The 15,801-nt window shown below is 39.9% G+C and overlaps 2 protein-coding genes across 2 annotated transcripts; both read right to left on the minus strand.

Moving 5' to 3' along the window:
• Nucleotides 1–4,342: 4,342 nt before the first annotated feature.
• Nucleotides 4,343–5,417, minus strand: hoxa13b (homeobox A13b). The gene is made up of 2 exons (XM_068756728.1): nucleotides 4,784–5,417; nucleotides 4,343–4,578 (listed from the first exon to the last, which is right to left on the minus strand). Exons 1-2 carry the CDS (start codon nucleotides 5,415–5,417, stop codon nucleotides 4,343–4,345), a joined length of 870 nt encoding a protein of 289 aa, XP_068612829.1.
• Nucleotides 5,418–7,259: 1,842 nt separating this feature from the next.
• Nucleotides 7,260–15,379, minus strand: hibadhb (3-hydroxyisobutyrate dehydrogenase b). The gene is made up of 8 exons (XM_068759053.1): nucleotides 15,310–15,379; nucleotides 14,395–14,555; nucleotides 14,200–14,309; nucleotides 13,994–14,115; nucleotides 10,093–10,226; nucleotides 9,886–9,962; nucleotides 9,618–9,774; nucleotides 7,260–8,796 (listed from the first exon to the last, which is right to left on the minus strand). The coding sequence occupies exons 1-8, from the start codon at nucleotides 15,377–15,379 to the stop codon at nucleotides 8,638–8,640; spliced, it is 990 nt and encodes a 329-aa protein (XP_068615154.1). The 3' UTR covers nucleotides 7,260–8,637.
• Between the last annotated feature and the right edge of the window lie 422 nt (nucleotides 15,380–15,801).

A 15,801-nucleotide genomic window follows, 5' to 3' on the forward strand; every position in this document is an offset into this window, starting at 1 on the left:
TGGTGTTTGACGCCCAGGGATTGAGTTCCACCCGTCGTGGAACCGCGGCGTGAAACTCTTCATTGATTTTTGCCTTTTAAAAATCGTCGCACATGATAAAAAACAAACCTGTTTCTTTTCTTTCTTTTTCTGTTTCGCAGCCATTCAGCATTCAGGCCAAGGCTCCTGAAGTTGTCACATAAAACTTCATTTCCTTCTTCGAGTTTTCAGCTTCAACTTCAAAAAATATGACATATATGAGCGGTTCAACCCGAGCTAGTAAAAGCGGATCCATCCGCTATATGTAAGATGGTTTAATTAGTGCAGTGTTGTGAGCGTTGCACAAGTAAACAAACAAAAATAAAGAGATGCACCTTGACTTTGAGACAGAAAAAGTTAGAAATAATGCAAAAAAGACATTTCTATAAAAATTCGCTCATGTTTTTCCAACACTGGATTTGCAGTTCTACAAAATATCAATTTAACCAGATAAACATTTATTTTAATGCCAGTTTTAAAATAAGCTGTGAATCAAAAGGCTAAATAAATTTTGCTTTGAGTTAATTCGTTTATTTTTTGACATATACTTGGACAAGCCGCACGGCAACAGGCGCCCACTGATTTGGATTGAAGGTTTCAGACGAAATAAATGTATGAGAGAGAAATAAAATCCCTGTAGGCTGCTGTCTGGAGCACAGGATGTTTCAGGAATAACTGCACAACATTTATTTATTTAGTTGAAATGCAAAAGTTAACGTTAGAACACATGCTAACTTTCTTGCTTTCACAGGTGGAGGATAATAAATGGATTTCTTGAAACGAGTTTTCTTGATTTATTCCCGACACTTTAAGGGACAAGGCTTAATTTAATTGCCATATGAAATATGTGCCTCTCTTTTCTCTGGATCCTGAACGTTTTTGGAATAATCTGCATTAAGGTTTAACATTTTAAGGGACTTTTAATGTTTTTGGAATCACATGTCTTTTTGTCTATGAATTAAAGGAGCTGTAAATCAATAAGACAAGCAGATTCAACCTGCAGCGCCTGTTTACTTACCTTCAAAGAAAATGGATTAAGAGGAAACTTTATTTTCAGAAATCAAGAGACCTCATGCGCGAAAGTGTTCAGGAAAAAGGCTGATGTTGTCTGCTGATGTCGATCTTATCAAGTCCAAACACAATAGATTTCTTTGGAAATGACCTCAAACAGGGTTTAAATATATTATAACTATATGTATATATTTTTTTAAAGACACTATTCTTCCATCTGTAACTGCATTTGAATTATAGATAAACAATGGGCTGGAAGTATAGGCTGATTTATCGTTCTTCAAACATTACAATACAAACAAAAAAATAGTTCACATGATTTAAAGTGAAGATTAGCGACGGAGAGGAAAGACGTATCCCTGAAAGCAGGAACCGATCTCAGTGGAAGCAGAGCCTCAGGTTGGAGAGAGACGCCCGGTGGAGGTGCTCCAGCTCATTCGCGTGTTCGAACTTACATCCATCCAGCCCGGCAGCAGCTGATGCGGCAGGTCCGCCGCTCAAAGAGCAGATCCAACACACCCGCTGGCTGGTGACGTCACTGACGTCGTTTCCCACACCTTGCAGTTTTGTTGTGTCATATCTTTATCGTTACTGTCGGCTAGAGCGTGCAAAACAGAAATCCACAATGTGTGTGTGTGTGCGCGCGCGCGCGTCTGTGGATTATCTAAGTGTGTGTCCAAGGTTATGGATATGAGATCCAAATTTTAACATGATAAGTTGCTTAAATAAATCATTTGAACAGATATAAAAACAAAGAACGGCAGTAACCGAATAATCCGACGTGTGTGCTGCGTGTGCGCGCGTGCCTATATTTGTGTGTGTGCGTGTGTGTGTGATAATTTGTATTAGAATCACACATATATATATATATATATATACTGTATACATATACATATATATGTTTTTGTTTTTGTCTGAAGTTCATCGCACAACGTTCAGTACCGCATGACGTCATCAAACACGCCAGACACACAAACGCATATAACGTACTAAGGAAAACTATCTATTGGACTGAACATAAAACTCTAGTTTATATGACTTCAAGTATGAATTATCGTCATATAAATGTAAAAAGTTCGGTGTATAGGCTGTTCTTTATGTGCGCTTTAATGGCTCCAGTTTCCTCTTTGGAAAGTGTTTCCATACAGTCAAATGTTGCCATTAATAAAATGCCATTCAATATTATTTCATGCAGCCGCCTATTTTAGATGTTTTCTAAAGATGCAGCAGCAGCAGGACGCGTCGGCCTGCAGGGAGGCGCAGTAACCTGTTCGTCTGTCAGGGGGAGCAAAGACGCACAAAGACGGAGGGGACGGTGGAGACAAATGAGCGTCACGGAAGGGTTTAACACAATCAAAGCAGCCCCTAACCCAAGGAAAACAGATTCTGTATCGTTTCTAGAGACATTGCCGTCTGCCGTCGTAAATTTAATTATTCAGAAAAGTCTGTGATATTTTGCATTTTTCTTTTCTTGCAATCCAGAAATTAGTCCATATTGAAATTATTATATTAGTCCCCACTGAGAATCAATAAAGGTTATCTTATCTTATCTTATCTTATCTTATCCTAATTTTTCGACGTTGTCGTGATTCGTTAATGCCAATTATAATACAGTTTATACTAATTAGAGCCACGACGCCTTAAGAAAAATAAAACGGTTCTTGTATACTTGCATATTCCGACTATTAAAGTAATTAATGAATCCGAAGATTCAAAATACCAGAAATTGTTCAGACATTTTGCAAACGAAATCTGGAATTTTCTCACTAAAGACATTGAAATTGAAATTGTTTTTTGTATCCTGCCTTTTCAACAGACAAGCAAAATTAGCTTTATATGCATGCGTAGCAAAAATATATCTTCAAAATGTATCCTCAATCGACATTAAAATATTACAGAGAATGTAAAGATAAAAACAAACAAAAGGCTACATTTAATATTTTGATAAGTGTCTCATTATGCCCTTTTTATTTCTGTTTCTTCATTATCTAAAGATTTTTATTACTGCAGGACAAGGTTAGGAGTGTATTACCTAATTTGTTGATATGTGGCACGTTTTATTGGTAATAAAATGGATATTTATGAAGGTGTGAATAATGGCTTTTTCCTTCTCCTACACAGACATACAAACATAAACACATAAAAGTTTCTATGAGAGTACAGAGGCCAAATGTTTCGACCAGAGAGAACCATGAGCTGATGTTGTACTCACATAGATTCACCACCAGATGGCGACACACGCTCAACACTGTGTCTGAGCTCATTCAGGCCTAAACACGCTGATATCATTATGCTATGAATAATTTAACCAAAATATACATTTTAAAGTCCTTCCTTCATCGCTTAAATGCCTAAAGAAAACATTAGTAAGAATGAAAATAACAAGATCACATTGCGTCTCTCAAACATTTATTGTCAAACTTTCAGCTATTACGCTCAGGGAATAGCCTTGATAGTTGGAGTCATATTCTATTTACATGTTTAAATATGCCTACATTATTAAATCTTTCTGCAAATTACTCTTGAGTCATGAAATGGGACAGACGAGCCATTCTGAGCAAAAACTCTGCATTTGGAAATCTAGAAACACTTTCGTTTAACGTTTGATGTTTTATGTGGCACTGACTATTTCAAACATATTTTTAAATGCAAGGATGTTGTCTAAAATGTTATTTAAAAGCTTTAAAAACGTAATATAGCTTTTTTTTAAACTAACTTCATTTTATACCCCCAAAACGTGTCGTAGGCTATTATTGCTTATGCATGAAGAGATTTTTTTTTATCATTAGTGTGAATAAATGCAGAAAATATAACGATAAAGAAAAAAAGAAGATTTTTTGAGGCCTATTTGGTTAAATTGGCCTGTTTGTGTTGTCACAGGCTGAAGGTGCGAGGTCAGCCAATAGTTTCTGTTTTTTTTTTTTTTTTACATTGCATCGCTAAGAAAAGACTGATAATGTGAATTAATTCTGGTGATTCGCTGTTTGCTTGTTTTTTGTTCTGTTGGACTGGATTTAAATAAAGGTGCAGAATTGCTCAGAGCGTCTTCAGGTCTCAGGATTTCTAATGGTTTGGTGGGAATTCGAAGGCGATCATGAAAGAATCGCCTTGGTCAACGTGTTTCAACCCATTTCCGATCTTCTGTCAACAGGCCGCGTCGACTGGTTCCAATTAAAGTGGGAGAAGGAAATGAGTGGGTCAAAAACAGAGGACCTCTGGCGACAAAGGAATCGTTCATGTAATATAATAAATTATATAAAACAGTTGTTTGTTTTAATGAAGGCGCACAAATGTCCGTCCATCGCCTCCAGAGCTAACTGCTCTTGAATTTATTCACGACTTTCTTCTCTTTCACGCGCCTGTTCTGAAACCAGATTGTCACTTGTCTTTCTGTCAGATTTGTCTGGGCTGAAATCCTCCTCCTCTTGTCTTTGGTGATAAATTTATTGGCAGCGTACTCCCTTTCCAATTCCTTGAGCTGCACCTTCGTGTACGGAACGCGCTTCTTCCTCCCACGGCGCATGGAGCTGTCCCCACTGGCTAGAGAGTCTGTGGAGGGAAACAAAAAGTCACATTTTCAACAGCAAGAAGGAAAAAAAAGCATAAATCTATTTACTTATTTATTCTGACTTATTTCAGGCGCATCAACAACGAATAAATGCTACAATGGAAAATACATGCACGTTTTTTTTTTTTTTTACCAAGTTCAGCTACACATGCACACAACGCGTTCCTGTTTCCATAAAACAATCACCCTGTAAGGAGGACTTCCACAGAGGATTGGACTGTGGCTGCTCCTTGGTGCAGTAAACTTGACCGCTCCATCCATTCGTGATGGCCCAAGGCTGGTAGGGCTCCATCGGCAGCAGAGGCTCGTGTCTTGGCTCAGATGGAGCGCTCAGCGCAGGGACGACGGGGACATCCAAGTAGCTGGGCTGGTATGGAGCTGAAGAATAGCCCTGATAAAACGCAAATTCCTTTGCCCTGTTTGAAAACTCCTCGCCAGAGACTGGCGAGTCCATGTATTTGTCGCCATAACCCGAGGGTTGCGCGCAAGCCTTAACGCTGCCGTGCGTCATCCGACACGGGTAATAACTGCTGCCAAAATATCCATAGGGCAAAGATGCGTTGGGCGAGCTCTGCGTCGCAGAGCACGGACTGCATTGCTTGCCAGGCTCCCCCATGCCAGTCACTGGCACTTCACTCGCAGTGTACGTGGTGCTCGGAGCCAGCGAGGTCGGATGCGCTAACAAATTCCTGCACTGGTTTGCAGCAAAATTGCCTCCAGGAAATCCTTCCATGTTCTTACTTCTATCGTCCAAGCTGTTGTCGTAGAGAAACATCACCGGGTCAACCCAGTGCGAATGGAGGAGCAACGGAGCGGTCATAGCATGCCCTACATCGATACGACCAACCCTTTTTCCAAAATCCCCTCGACTGAACAGAGACAGACACTCGGGTCGAGTAACGATACGAACACGCCTGAGTACCCGACATAAAGATCGTAAGGTTATTGGTCAGGGCCAAGCACGTGATATGCAAAGGAGATGATAAACGTCTAGACATCAGATAATGCAGGACAAGCTGCACGTTTGAGGTAATGAACACGCACGGCAGAGACGACACAACCTGTGGTGGCCTTTCCTTTTGGAAACAAATTGTATTGGAATTTGTAAGGTTTTATTTTATTTTTATTTATGTTTTGTCTGATGCATTGTGCCAACACAACATGCGTCTTTGATCAAATGTGCAAAACATGGATTAACTAAAGCAAGATGATATTTGTTTTCCACAATTGCGCGTGCCACGTCGGTCGCACGAGCTCTTAATCTGGAGAAGATAAAAACATGTTTTAGGATTTGTAGATTTTAGACATGCAAAAAGGTTTTTATCACACAGTGATCCTCCCATTTGCCATTAAAACGTGTAAATCGACGCAGACACAAGTTCAGTGTCCACAAAAGACCAAAAGCATGCGACATTTGGCTGCACCCTTCCTCGTCGAGGTTAGACGCGGCCGGAGGCCAAGGTCAAGGTGAAAACTGAAGGCAGGCCAAAAAACAGGACCCCGAGACACGAAGCCCGAGAAAACAGCATGAAAACAGCCTCTGAATACATCCCAAACGGGATTACTGAAAGATTTAGGCGATTAAAAAACACAATTAAATATAATCAAACATCAAGGCGAGCGTGTTATCTCTCCATTGGAATAAAAAGTAACTGTTTCATTGTCTTCATCGATCCGTTCTTGTTTTCCTGTGTACCACAGTCAGTATATTTTACCGCAACACTATAGTCCAGATATATGTGCGTACTTTCAGCTGTACACACACTGACGGGGGGGAGAGGCGACATGTTTCACCTTCTATTCTTGTAACACATTTTTGTTTTTACATTTGTGAGGTGGAGCCACATCCTCCCTAAAGAAATTTTTCCCCACCTAAACTTCAAATACCTTTTTATTTTTTATATATTTTTTATAGTTTTGCCACCTTTTAAGGCTGTAAATCTTTATGAGTCAAGTTCATATTTTGTGGGCAAGAGCGAGGAGCGGTCTGCGCGTGTTTTATATGGGCGCATTGGTTCACGTGCCTTTTGCCATTACATTGATAGCTTTAAATATACTGATCGACTTTTGATTTTCTATTCAAGTATACCTCTTCCGGACTAAATACTGATTGGTGTGAAACCAGTTCGGAGTGTCTGTCTTTATAGCAGCTGGTCTGAATCTGATAACCTAAAATCCGTGAACCGGGAGTTGACGAAAGAGAAGCGTTTCATTTGTTCTTTATTAAAGCACACGTTTACACAAACAAAGAGTGTGTACAACACAGTCCACGCCATGTTAATAAGCAGGTAGGTTAAATTCATATACTTATTATAAATAATGGAGCTATTGTGCCAATCTTTTAACTATCACACATAAATATCGTAAATGCGGACAAGAACACGTGTACGGGCCTAAAGCCCGAATAAGGAAGGAAAAAAGTTATATTGCCAAATTAAATTATAAAAAATAAATAAATAGAATCGTTGGTGAACTAGTCCTGTTGTATTGATTTTTTTCGTGTTTGATATTTTTTATAATGATTGCATTTAGTCTGCAACGAGTTCGATTAGATTAGTTTGTTGTGTGTGATTTGCTGTAAAAGCAGCACTTTGTTGTAGTTTTTATTTATACATATATATATATGTGTGTGTGCATATAATACAATACACGCTACACAGGCTTAACAGGACAAAGATGTTTATTTTATGATCAACAAGCAGACCACAAATAAAACCAAAAGGACGACAATACACGTTAACGGCTTTGGGCCGTCGCCTCTGAAGCAAATAAATAAACAAACTTGGATGTGGAACAAAAAAAAATAATCAAAAACGGTCGGTTCTGTAGGATCAAAGCTGAACACGGGATTTTTTCCTAACTTAATCATAAAATTCTCTATAAGATCTCCGCGCGTTTATGCATTGCTGAAGGCCAAACGGTGAACACGGATAAAAACAAACAAACAATAAATAACCTCAGGTGTTTCAGATAGTTTGTCCGATTTCCAGAACTTTCCATCAGAAGAGTTGAAACAAACGCGAGGACTGAACCCCGCAGCAGAAAGCGGAGCTCTGACGCACGGAACAGAACAAGCGTGTTGCAGGACGGAGACCAAAGTGCTGCTCTGTTTGCAGCACCCATCAAGTGCTGGAAACACGGCTCTTAGCCTGCAGTGCTTAATGGACTTTTTATGGGTTTGTCTAGTGATCGTATGACCTATGGCATCTTGGCCCCTCCGTGGCTTCTGGCGTGCTAGATCAGAAACATACCGCCCCCCCGGCGCGATCCGAGTGGGGACAGGAAAGAGGGCCACATGCCCAAAGACAGTACACCCAACACGCATGCATGATGCGACAGTCGGCCCGCTTCTTCCTCCAGTAAACACGCACCACAGACAAGCTGCAGCAGGGAGACGTTTATTGTCATTAGAACAGTTGGTCGTGACAGTGGAGCTCGTCCGACGCACGGGCTGGGAACCATTCCACGCGCTCCCAGAGACTTGAATGGAGAATCAGTCATCTTCACGAGAAGCATCCTCTCATATATCTTCCATGTTAGTAATTTACCATACACACTGTCCCCTTAAAGTCCGACACTACAAAAACAGGGTTGAGTCATAATAATCACGCATCACCGAATGTAGGGCTCGTTTTTTTTTTTTTTTTTACATTTTCATTTAGTGTATTTAAAAATCAAGATCTCAGAAATAAAAACACTTACCGGTAAATTTGAAAGAAAGTTGCTCAATTACATGAGCTGACCGACAACTAGTTTGATTTCTTCAGAATATACGATATGTCCCCCCCCCCCACAGAAAGCAGGACACCAATGATTGAACAGATATGTGGAGAAAACTGAAAAACCTTAAAGCTGACAATTCATTTTCTACTAAATTCAGTGTTACATTTTAACTATGATTTCCGAGGGAGACAAGTACACATATGATCCGATGCTCGATGGAAAAAGCATTCAAGGAGAAACTCCAAATAATTCCGTCTTGGCAATTTGCCGGAGCAGGAATCCGAGAGGCTGTGGCTGGGGTGGAGGCTGACATTATACTACTGGCCCTCCTCCTCACGCAGGAACTGGAATACGGAGGAGAAATCTTTACTGGCGTAACCGCGTGCGCACATCATTCGGTAAATCTGATGGGCCAAAGAGCCGAGAGGGACAGGAGTCTTTGTGTTGGTGGCTGTGTTCTGTGCGAGTCCGAGATCCTGAAAAAAATACGGCAAATATTAGTTAAAAAAAAAAAAAAACGACAACCACGACAAACAGGACAGAAAATTATTCTCTATGCTGTAATGATATGATCTCCTTTCAAGAGGAATGTAATGCTAACAATTCCCTGCATTATTTTAAGTGGGGAGACTGAAGATAGAAATTCTTCTTTTTCACCAGAACATCTTAAATCACACATGCTTAACATATGAGAAGCAAGCTCCTCACAGACTTGTACTGCATGATTGAGAACAATACATGCAGCGAGTTCTCCCAATGATAAAACGAAAGCTTAGCACAGGATCGTAAGAGTTGTTGTGTTCAGGGTCCCCATTGTTCAGATGTCTGACCCTACTGGGCCAGAAATGTTCACAGACAAGGCGACGTTTAAAGTTTTATTACAGCTGTGTTCAGTCACAGTCACAGACTTTGTTCCTCGTCCAAAAAGAAACCAAATCAAACACACTGGACGTGCTGAATTTGCTTGCAGATTTCTCTGGATTTTAACATTGTTGGAAGGATTTTAAGCAAAAATAAATAAATAAATAAACAAAAGGTCTACTTATTTTTGGAGATTTGGTTGTGGAAATGTTATAAAATACATTTAAAATGCTAGAATAAACGTTTACATCTCTCTGCTCTGACAATATCGGGGCTAACGGGATTTTTTTTTTTTTTTTACAGTCATTAGAATATTATACAACATATTTACTTTCCATCAATTTTGCAATGAAATGTGCAAGATTACAGCAATTAATGCAAAATTTAACCCTAGACAATAAAAAAACTAATTCAGCAACAAGTACGACAAACAGACCTTTGCCATTAGCTGGGTGCCGAAGCCTCCCTGGTAGTTATTTCCGGAGGGGACTCCCTCCATGACTCCTGGAACGGGGTTGTAGGTGTCACAGGACCAGCAGCGACCCGAGCTCATGTTCAGGATTTTGGCCAATAGCTTTGGATCAAGACCAAGTCTGTGAGTGAAGACAAATTCCATGTTACTAGCGCAAATTTCACTGCTGGCAGATTTAACGGCATTGATTTACGATGAGTGCTGCTGTGAGTAACCAAGACAACGTGCTCACCTGATTCCCAGGTTCATTGTCTCGGAGGTTCCGATCATTCCGATGGCTAACAGCATGTTGTTGCAGATTTTAGCAGCCTGCAAGAACACTTGGTCAACAAACAATTGACTGACTCAAACTAACATACTTATAACCACAAAAAAAAAAACCTTTATGTTAATGTCATACTCATCAGCATACTGGAAACTGCACACACAAGGCTCGTACCTGCCCCGTTCCAACCTGACCACAGTACACCACATTGGCTCCCATGCAGCTGAGCAGCTCCTGGGCTGCAGTAAATTCCTGCTCTGCTCCTCCAACCATGAAAGTCAGTTTACCAGAATTGGCAGCACCCACACCTGGGAAAGAGACATCATGTTTGCACACATTAACAAGCAGAGAAGGTTGGTACATTGGGATTTGTGCATTTACATAATAAAAGCAAGTGTTTCTTTACTGGAGAAGTTAATCCAAAACTTTGGGACACAAACGTCAGGTCTAGTTTTACAAACAGTTTCTGGATGCATTTGGACATTTCAGGTTCACAATAACGCAGTGCAAGTCTCACAGGGGACAAAGAATAAATGAAGACAGTCTTATAATTAACCCTGAAGTTTAATGGGAGACTGAATATAGTTTAAAGTTCTTTAATGTCTAAGATACTGTGTGTTTTTTTTTTTTTATTAAGCAAGATTTAATTGTTAGTTTATATTGTTGGAGCAATTAAGTTTAACTTCCAATGTGATAATAAGTTGAGAAATGTCTTTTAAGAATGTCAAGTTAAGGTGACTGGAATACCTTATAAATGAATTAATGAAAAACAGAATAGATGGAAAATAAAATGGAGTTGGAAGACATTACTTAACATATAAGAAACAGTAATTTAACAACCACTTTTGCATGTATGCACTATGCACTCCTTTAAACTGGGCAAAACCTTCAGAAAACATTGAGAGCCGGGAACTACAGCTAAACACCTGAAGGGGAGAAACACGTCAAATACTAGTCTATTCTTAGAATTACAGTCATCTTCTAATTTTAAGTACCGGTACATATAAATGAGCAGTGACGCTTCATTGCGTTATCTACTGTCGGTGTGAATGTTTGCTTTATTCTGGGATAGCTTCTCTACTTCTGGTGACAGGTCAGGCCAAACATAAGACAGAGGATGCCCCAAATGTCTTCCCACTAAACATGTTCACCCCCAGAAGAAGCAGCACGATTCCCCTCGCACTGATGGACTGTTATTCGGCGTTATTCCGGCTCACCAACACCACATGCAGATAATTCCACATCCTCCTTGCATCACAGCGATTGAGAGCAAATGTAGATCATAGTTACTGAACTCAAAATGTGTGAGTGATTATGACTTCAACAGCCGCACGATATTTTGGAGACATTTTGAAGCAAACAGTGTGGCTTCACTCTTCGGGCAGCGTGACCTGAAGAGACCCAACTCCGACCCCCCCCCCCCCCCCCCCCCCCCCCGTGCGACCTGTATCCAATCGTTTCGTGCCAGTCTGAACGACATAGATCCGATTTTTTTCAAATGCAACCCAGGCCACTTCGATATGTGGTCCTAAATCCGATACGAATCTGATCTTTTGCCAATGGGAGTTCATTTATCCAACCTACAGGGTATTGATACGTGACATACGTCTTTGTTGTGCGTTCAAGCGGGAGCAGGTGTGAAACGATAACAATGGCGGAGGATAATGCAGACTCTGGTCAATGGAGGGAAAGCGAAGTTTCTGAATTAATTTATATTTGAGGTGGGGGGGGGGGGCTCTATTCAGGCCAAAGTCGAGGGGGCCTATTGGAACCGGGCGGTGTTTCAAAACATTTCCACATAATGGTTAAAACCTAACTCTCTCCCTTTTTAATCTTCTTCTTAAAAATATGAAGTTGTAAATGTGTTGGCTCCGGTTGGACAACAGTATTAAAACAGCCACATACACGCCACCGCTAGAGTCCATATTTACTTCTGTGACAGCAAATACATTTCTAAAGAACTTTAAAAAGGAGTTAGACATAACTGATGCAGAACAGTGAAATACAAGTTGGAATCTTGTTTATTTATGGCTTTAAAAAAAAAAACACATCAAAAACTTTCAAACACAATGAGATGGATACAAATCACATTTTTGCATTTTCTTGCCTCTGCTCAACAGATAAAAAAAAAAAGCATTCCCAAAAATGAAAATCAGCGATTCAACTGTTCTGCCAGGAGTTTAAAGAAGAAACTTAGTTTAACACCTAAGGAAACACAAACAACTATCTAACTCATTTAAAAAGGAGATTTGGAGACAAAAAAAAATCCCTCATCAGCAACGTGGCTGGAATCGCTTCCCATTAGCGTTGTTTAAATATGAACTTACAGCATTACCACATTACTACCCCCCCCCCCCCCCACACACACACACATTTCCCTTCACTACCACCAACTAACTGCTATACGTCTCTCTATCCCAGCCTTCAGTAAGGTAACCATTTGTGTGATCCAAAATGAAACGCAGCAGTTATCTCATCTGGTCTGTGCATTTTTTCACACCAATAAAAAACCATCAGACACATGCTGACTCAATTATGTCCCCACCTCCGTGTGTGCTTTTATATTTAAGCTTTAACCACGGTGGAATAAACACTTAGTGCGACGCCACTGGTCTTATGTTGATTTCCGTTTGGCCACTGGAGATGTTCAAAAAGCATTTAGAAGCTTAAAGCTGAATGACATGACGCATCAAAGTCTGACACACACTAGTAAAACTGCTCTCTCTCTCACACACACACAAGGTTAGACAACTTTAAAGTACGTGCACAACAGCAGGACGGAAGCATATAAATCATTACTAATCTTTGAGGCCAGGCTGTAAAATTGACCGAATCAATTCAAAGAAAGTGGCTGTTCTGACATTGATGAGGCAAAGTTCAAACATCCTGTGCATTTCTGTGTGGGACCCCCCCCCCCGGGAAAGCAAAGAGTGCACACGTTACAGCGAGGAACCCTTTTTTGCAGACAGAAGCTTCATCAGCTGTACAGGTAATTGGATTTGTCACCATTGAAGAAGCATTAAAATACAGATATATCAACCAGTGGCTTAATATTGTTTCAAGTTCAATTTGACACGAACACAACTGGGGAATGCAGTCAACGCCTTGCTCCAAGAGTACGAGAGTTTGACACATACCAAACTGCATGTCCAGAAATAAAAAACAGTTTATAAAAAAAGTGTGCAAACAAAATAATTACACAGACCTGTCAGAGTCCAATGCGAAAATGCCTTCACGCAATTGTGTTTCAAAGTGGTGAGTCACCTGCTGCTAATTAACCCGTTTAACCTGTGGAACGTTCCAAACAGGTGGCTTTTTTACGAATCGCACAACTTTCCCAGTGCTTTGGTACCCTGATCCTTTGAAATATGATACTGGCATTGCATTCACAATAAGCATACATTTTGTCATAAAGATTAAATATATTGTTTTTGATCTGTATCCGAGCACTCGTCTGAAAGGATTCACAAATGTTCACAGTTGCTGTGAAGGTTGTACACTGGAGTTCCTTCTCACACAAGCTAGACAGGAAAAACTACCTATTCAAAAATTGAAATTATGTGTTTAAAGATTAAACTACAGAAAACACATTTGAGACTATATTGATAATTAATTTTAAGTATATTTTCTCAGCTCTAAAATCAGAATCATTTTGTTTTCCTCAGACCACCTAACATGCTTTTTTTTGTGACTGCTGTCAATGGAGGTGAGTGACCTGGCATAAAAATAATAGCACAGTCTTGTTTAATTGCAATATTCTTGTTCCATTAGAACTGAAAAAGTAACCCAGCTATCAACAATTAATATTAGAAATAAATTAACAAAAAATCAGGTGTTAGGCGTTACCTTATTTTGTTTTTTACTTCATAGCACAAGTAAATAAGATAGATAATGTGCGGTTCCAACACCGTAAGATAACAAATGTAATTGAATTAAGACTTCTCTAAACATGTTTAAACAAAAACTAGGTAGGGATTTTGTGTTAGCCTGCAACGGCTTTAGCTGGATCAAGACACAACTGAGTTTGTAATATATATCATGCAACCTATATTGTAATGAGAAATATAAAACGTACCTCCTGATACTGGTGCATCCATAAAAACTGCCCCCATCTTCTCAGCAGCAGCAGCCATTTCTTTTGAAACAGCTGGGTCAATAGTGCTGGAGTCAATGAGCAGAGAGCCTTTCTTCACCTTCCTGTTGAGAAAAGGATAAAAGTTAAATGCTGATTTAGTTCCAGGAGGTTATTAAATGGCTGCTGAAGGAAAAACCAAAGTGTACTTGAGAATGCCATTGGGTCCGGTATACACATCTATGACATTGGGACTCGAGGGGAGCATGGTGATAATGCGGTCAGCCTTTTCTGCAACCTCTGCAGGATTATCTACAATCTGAAAAACACACAAAACCACAATGTAAGAAGAGAACGGGTGGAAACTTAAATGTAAAAAGATTATGCGTATTTTACACACGTACCTGAGCACCCAGCTCTTGTATTTCCTTGCATGACTCTGGGAACACATCAGAAGCAATGACCGGGTATTGATTCTTCAACAGGTTCTTTGCCATTGGGTTTCCCATATTGCCCAGCCCGATGAATCCCACCGGTGTCTTTGAGGCCATCGATCTTGTGGACACTGTAAAATTAAAAAGGTCAAATGTATGAATACGAGCTAGAATCCTTGCCTGTTATCATTAGCCAAGAGGCCAAATTATTATTATTGGACTTTTTCCCTCAGAATTTAATTGATGTCTTGGATGTATTTAATTTGAAGATATGTCAAACACCCGTTAGTACAGACGTCTTAGTGGGTGAGTTTAGTACGTTTAAATATGATTTGGATGTGAATTCAAATCAGTCAAAGTCATTTGAACTCAAGGTACCTTTTCAATATTTACTTAACTATTCTGTGATAACACAAATGCCTACAATTCATTCAAAAGTAAAAGCACGATTATGACTTTTATTGGTTTAACCACAAAAGAAATGTGTGACAGACAACTAACACATTGCTATATATTTTACATTAGACTATTTGACACTTGATGGGAAGAGGCTCTAACGTTAACCCATTATTCTTCAAACGCTTTAACATGACTGACAACGCAGAATGCTCCTTATATGCAGGACACAAGGACATAATTCAGCGACAATAACGCAGTCGAGAGGCATTAGATCCAAACGCGTTACTATGGTAAACGTCGAGGCAGGCGAAGGAGGCAATAATTTACTTGATAGCTCATCCACAAGTAAACTGCGAGCGCCCACCGAACACTTCAAGACAAAGTCGAGTATGAGAGTCACAGACAGCATTCATGCAGCAACGCGGCCATCCTTCCCCTTTGCGCAGTGAGACGCGCAATGTGCACAGAGGATCCGTTTGTTCTTACCGAATGCAAAGTCAACATGCTTGAAACACTTCCCAAGTAGGTAACGAGTGCCTCTCAACATAGCCGCCATACTTCTTTCCTCTGGATTACGTGTGATGAAATCATACGTTTATCAATGACAATTTATCCGTCCAATCAAATAGCAGGAAGCCCAGCAAAGGGCTTTTAATTCAGCCAATGAGCTTCAGAGGGAGCTCTGACGCTTCGCTCTCAGGGAAGGGGGCGTTGGGCATTTTTTATTTACCTTTATCTCCCAAATGGTAATATAAATAATGGTAATTTAATACATATCGAAGGCTTGCTTATAAGGACGCTTCTCAAAAGATGCAACCGGAACTTCTCAGTGGCGGTGTTCTGAACTTAAGATAATCAAAAAGTAAAACTATTAATTAAAAACATTATTACCTCATTTTGACACACTTGACCAAAGTAAAGCTAATTTCTCTGTTTCTTGCAATCTACTTGAGGAATTCCATTTTATGTCACGACATT

This window comes from Brachionichthys hirsutus, chromosome 3, assembly GCF_040956055.1.
Source record: "Brachionichthys hirsutus isolate HB-005 chromosome 3, CSIRO-AGI_Bhir_v1, whole genome shotgun sequence".
Taxonomy (NCBI): Eukaryota; Metazoa; Chordata; class Actinopteri; order Lophiiformes; family Brachionichthyidae; genus Brachionichthys; species Brachionichthys hirsutus.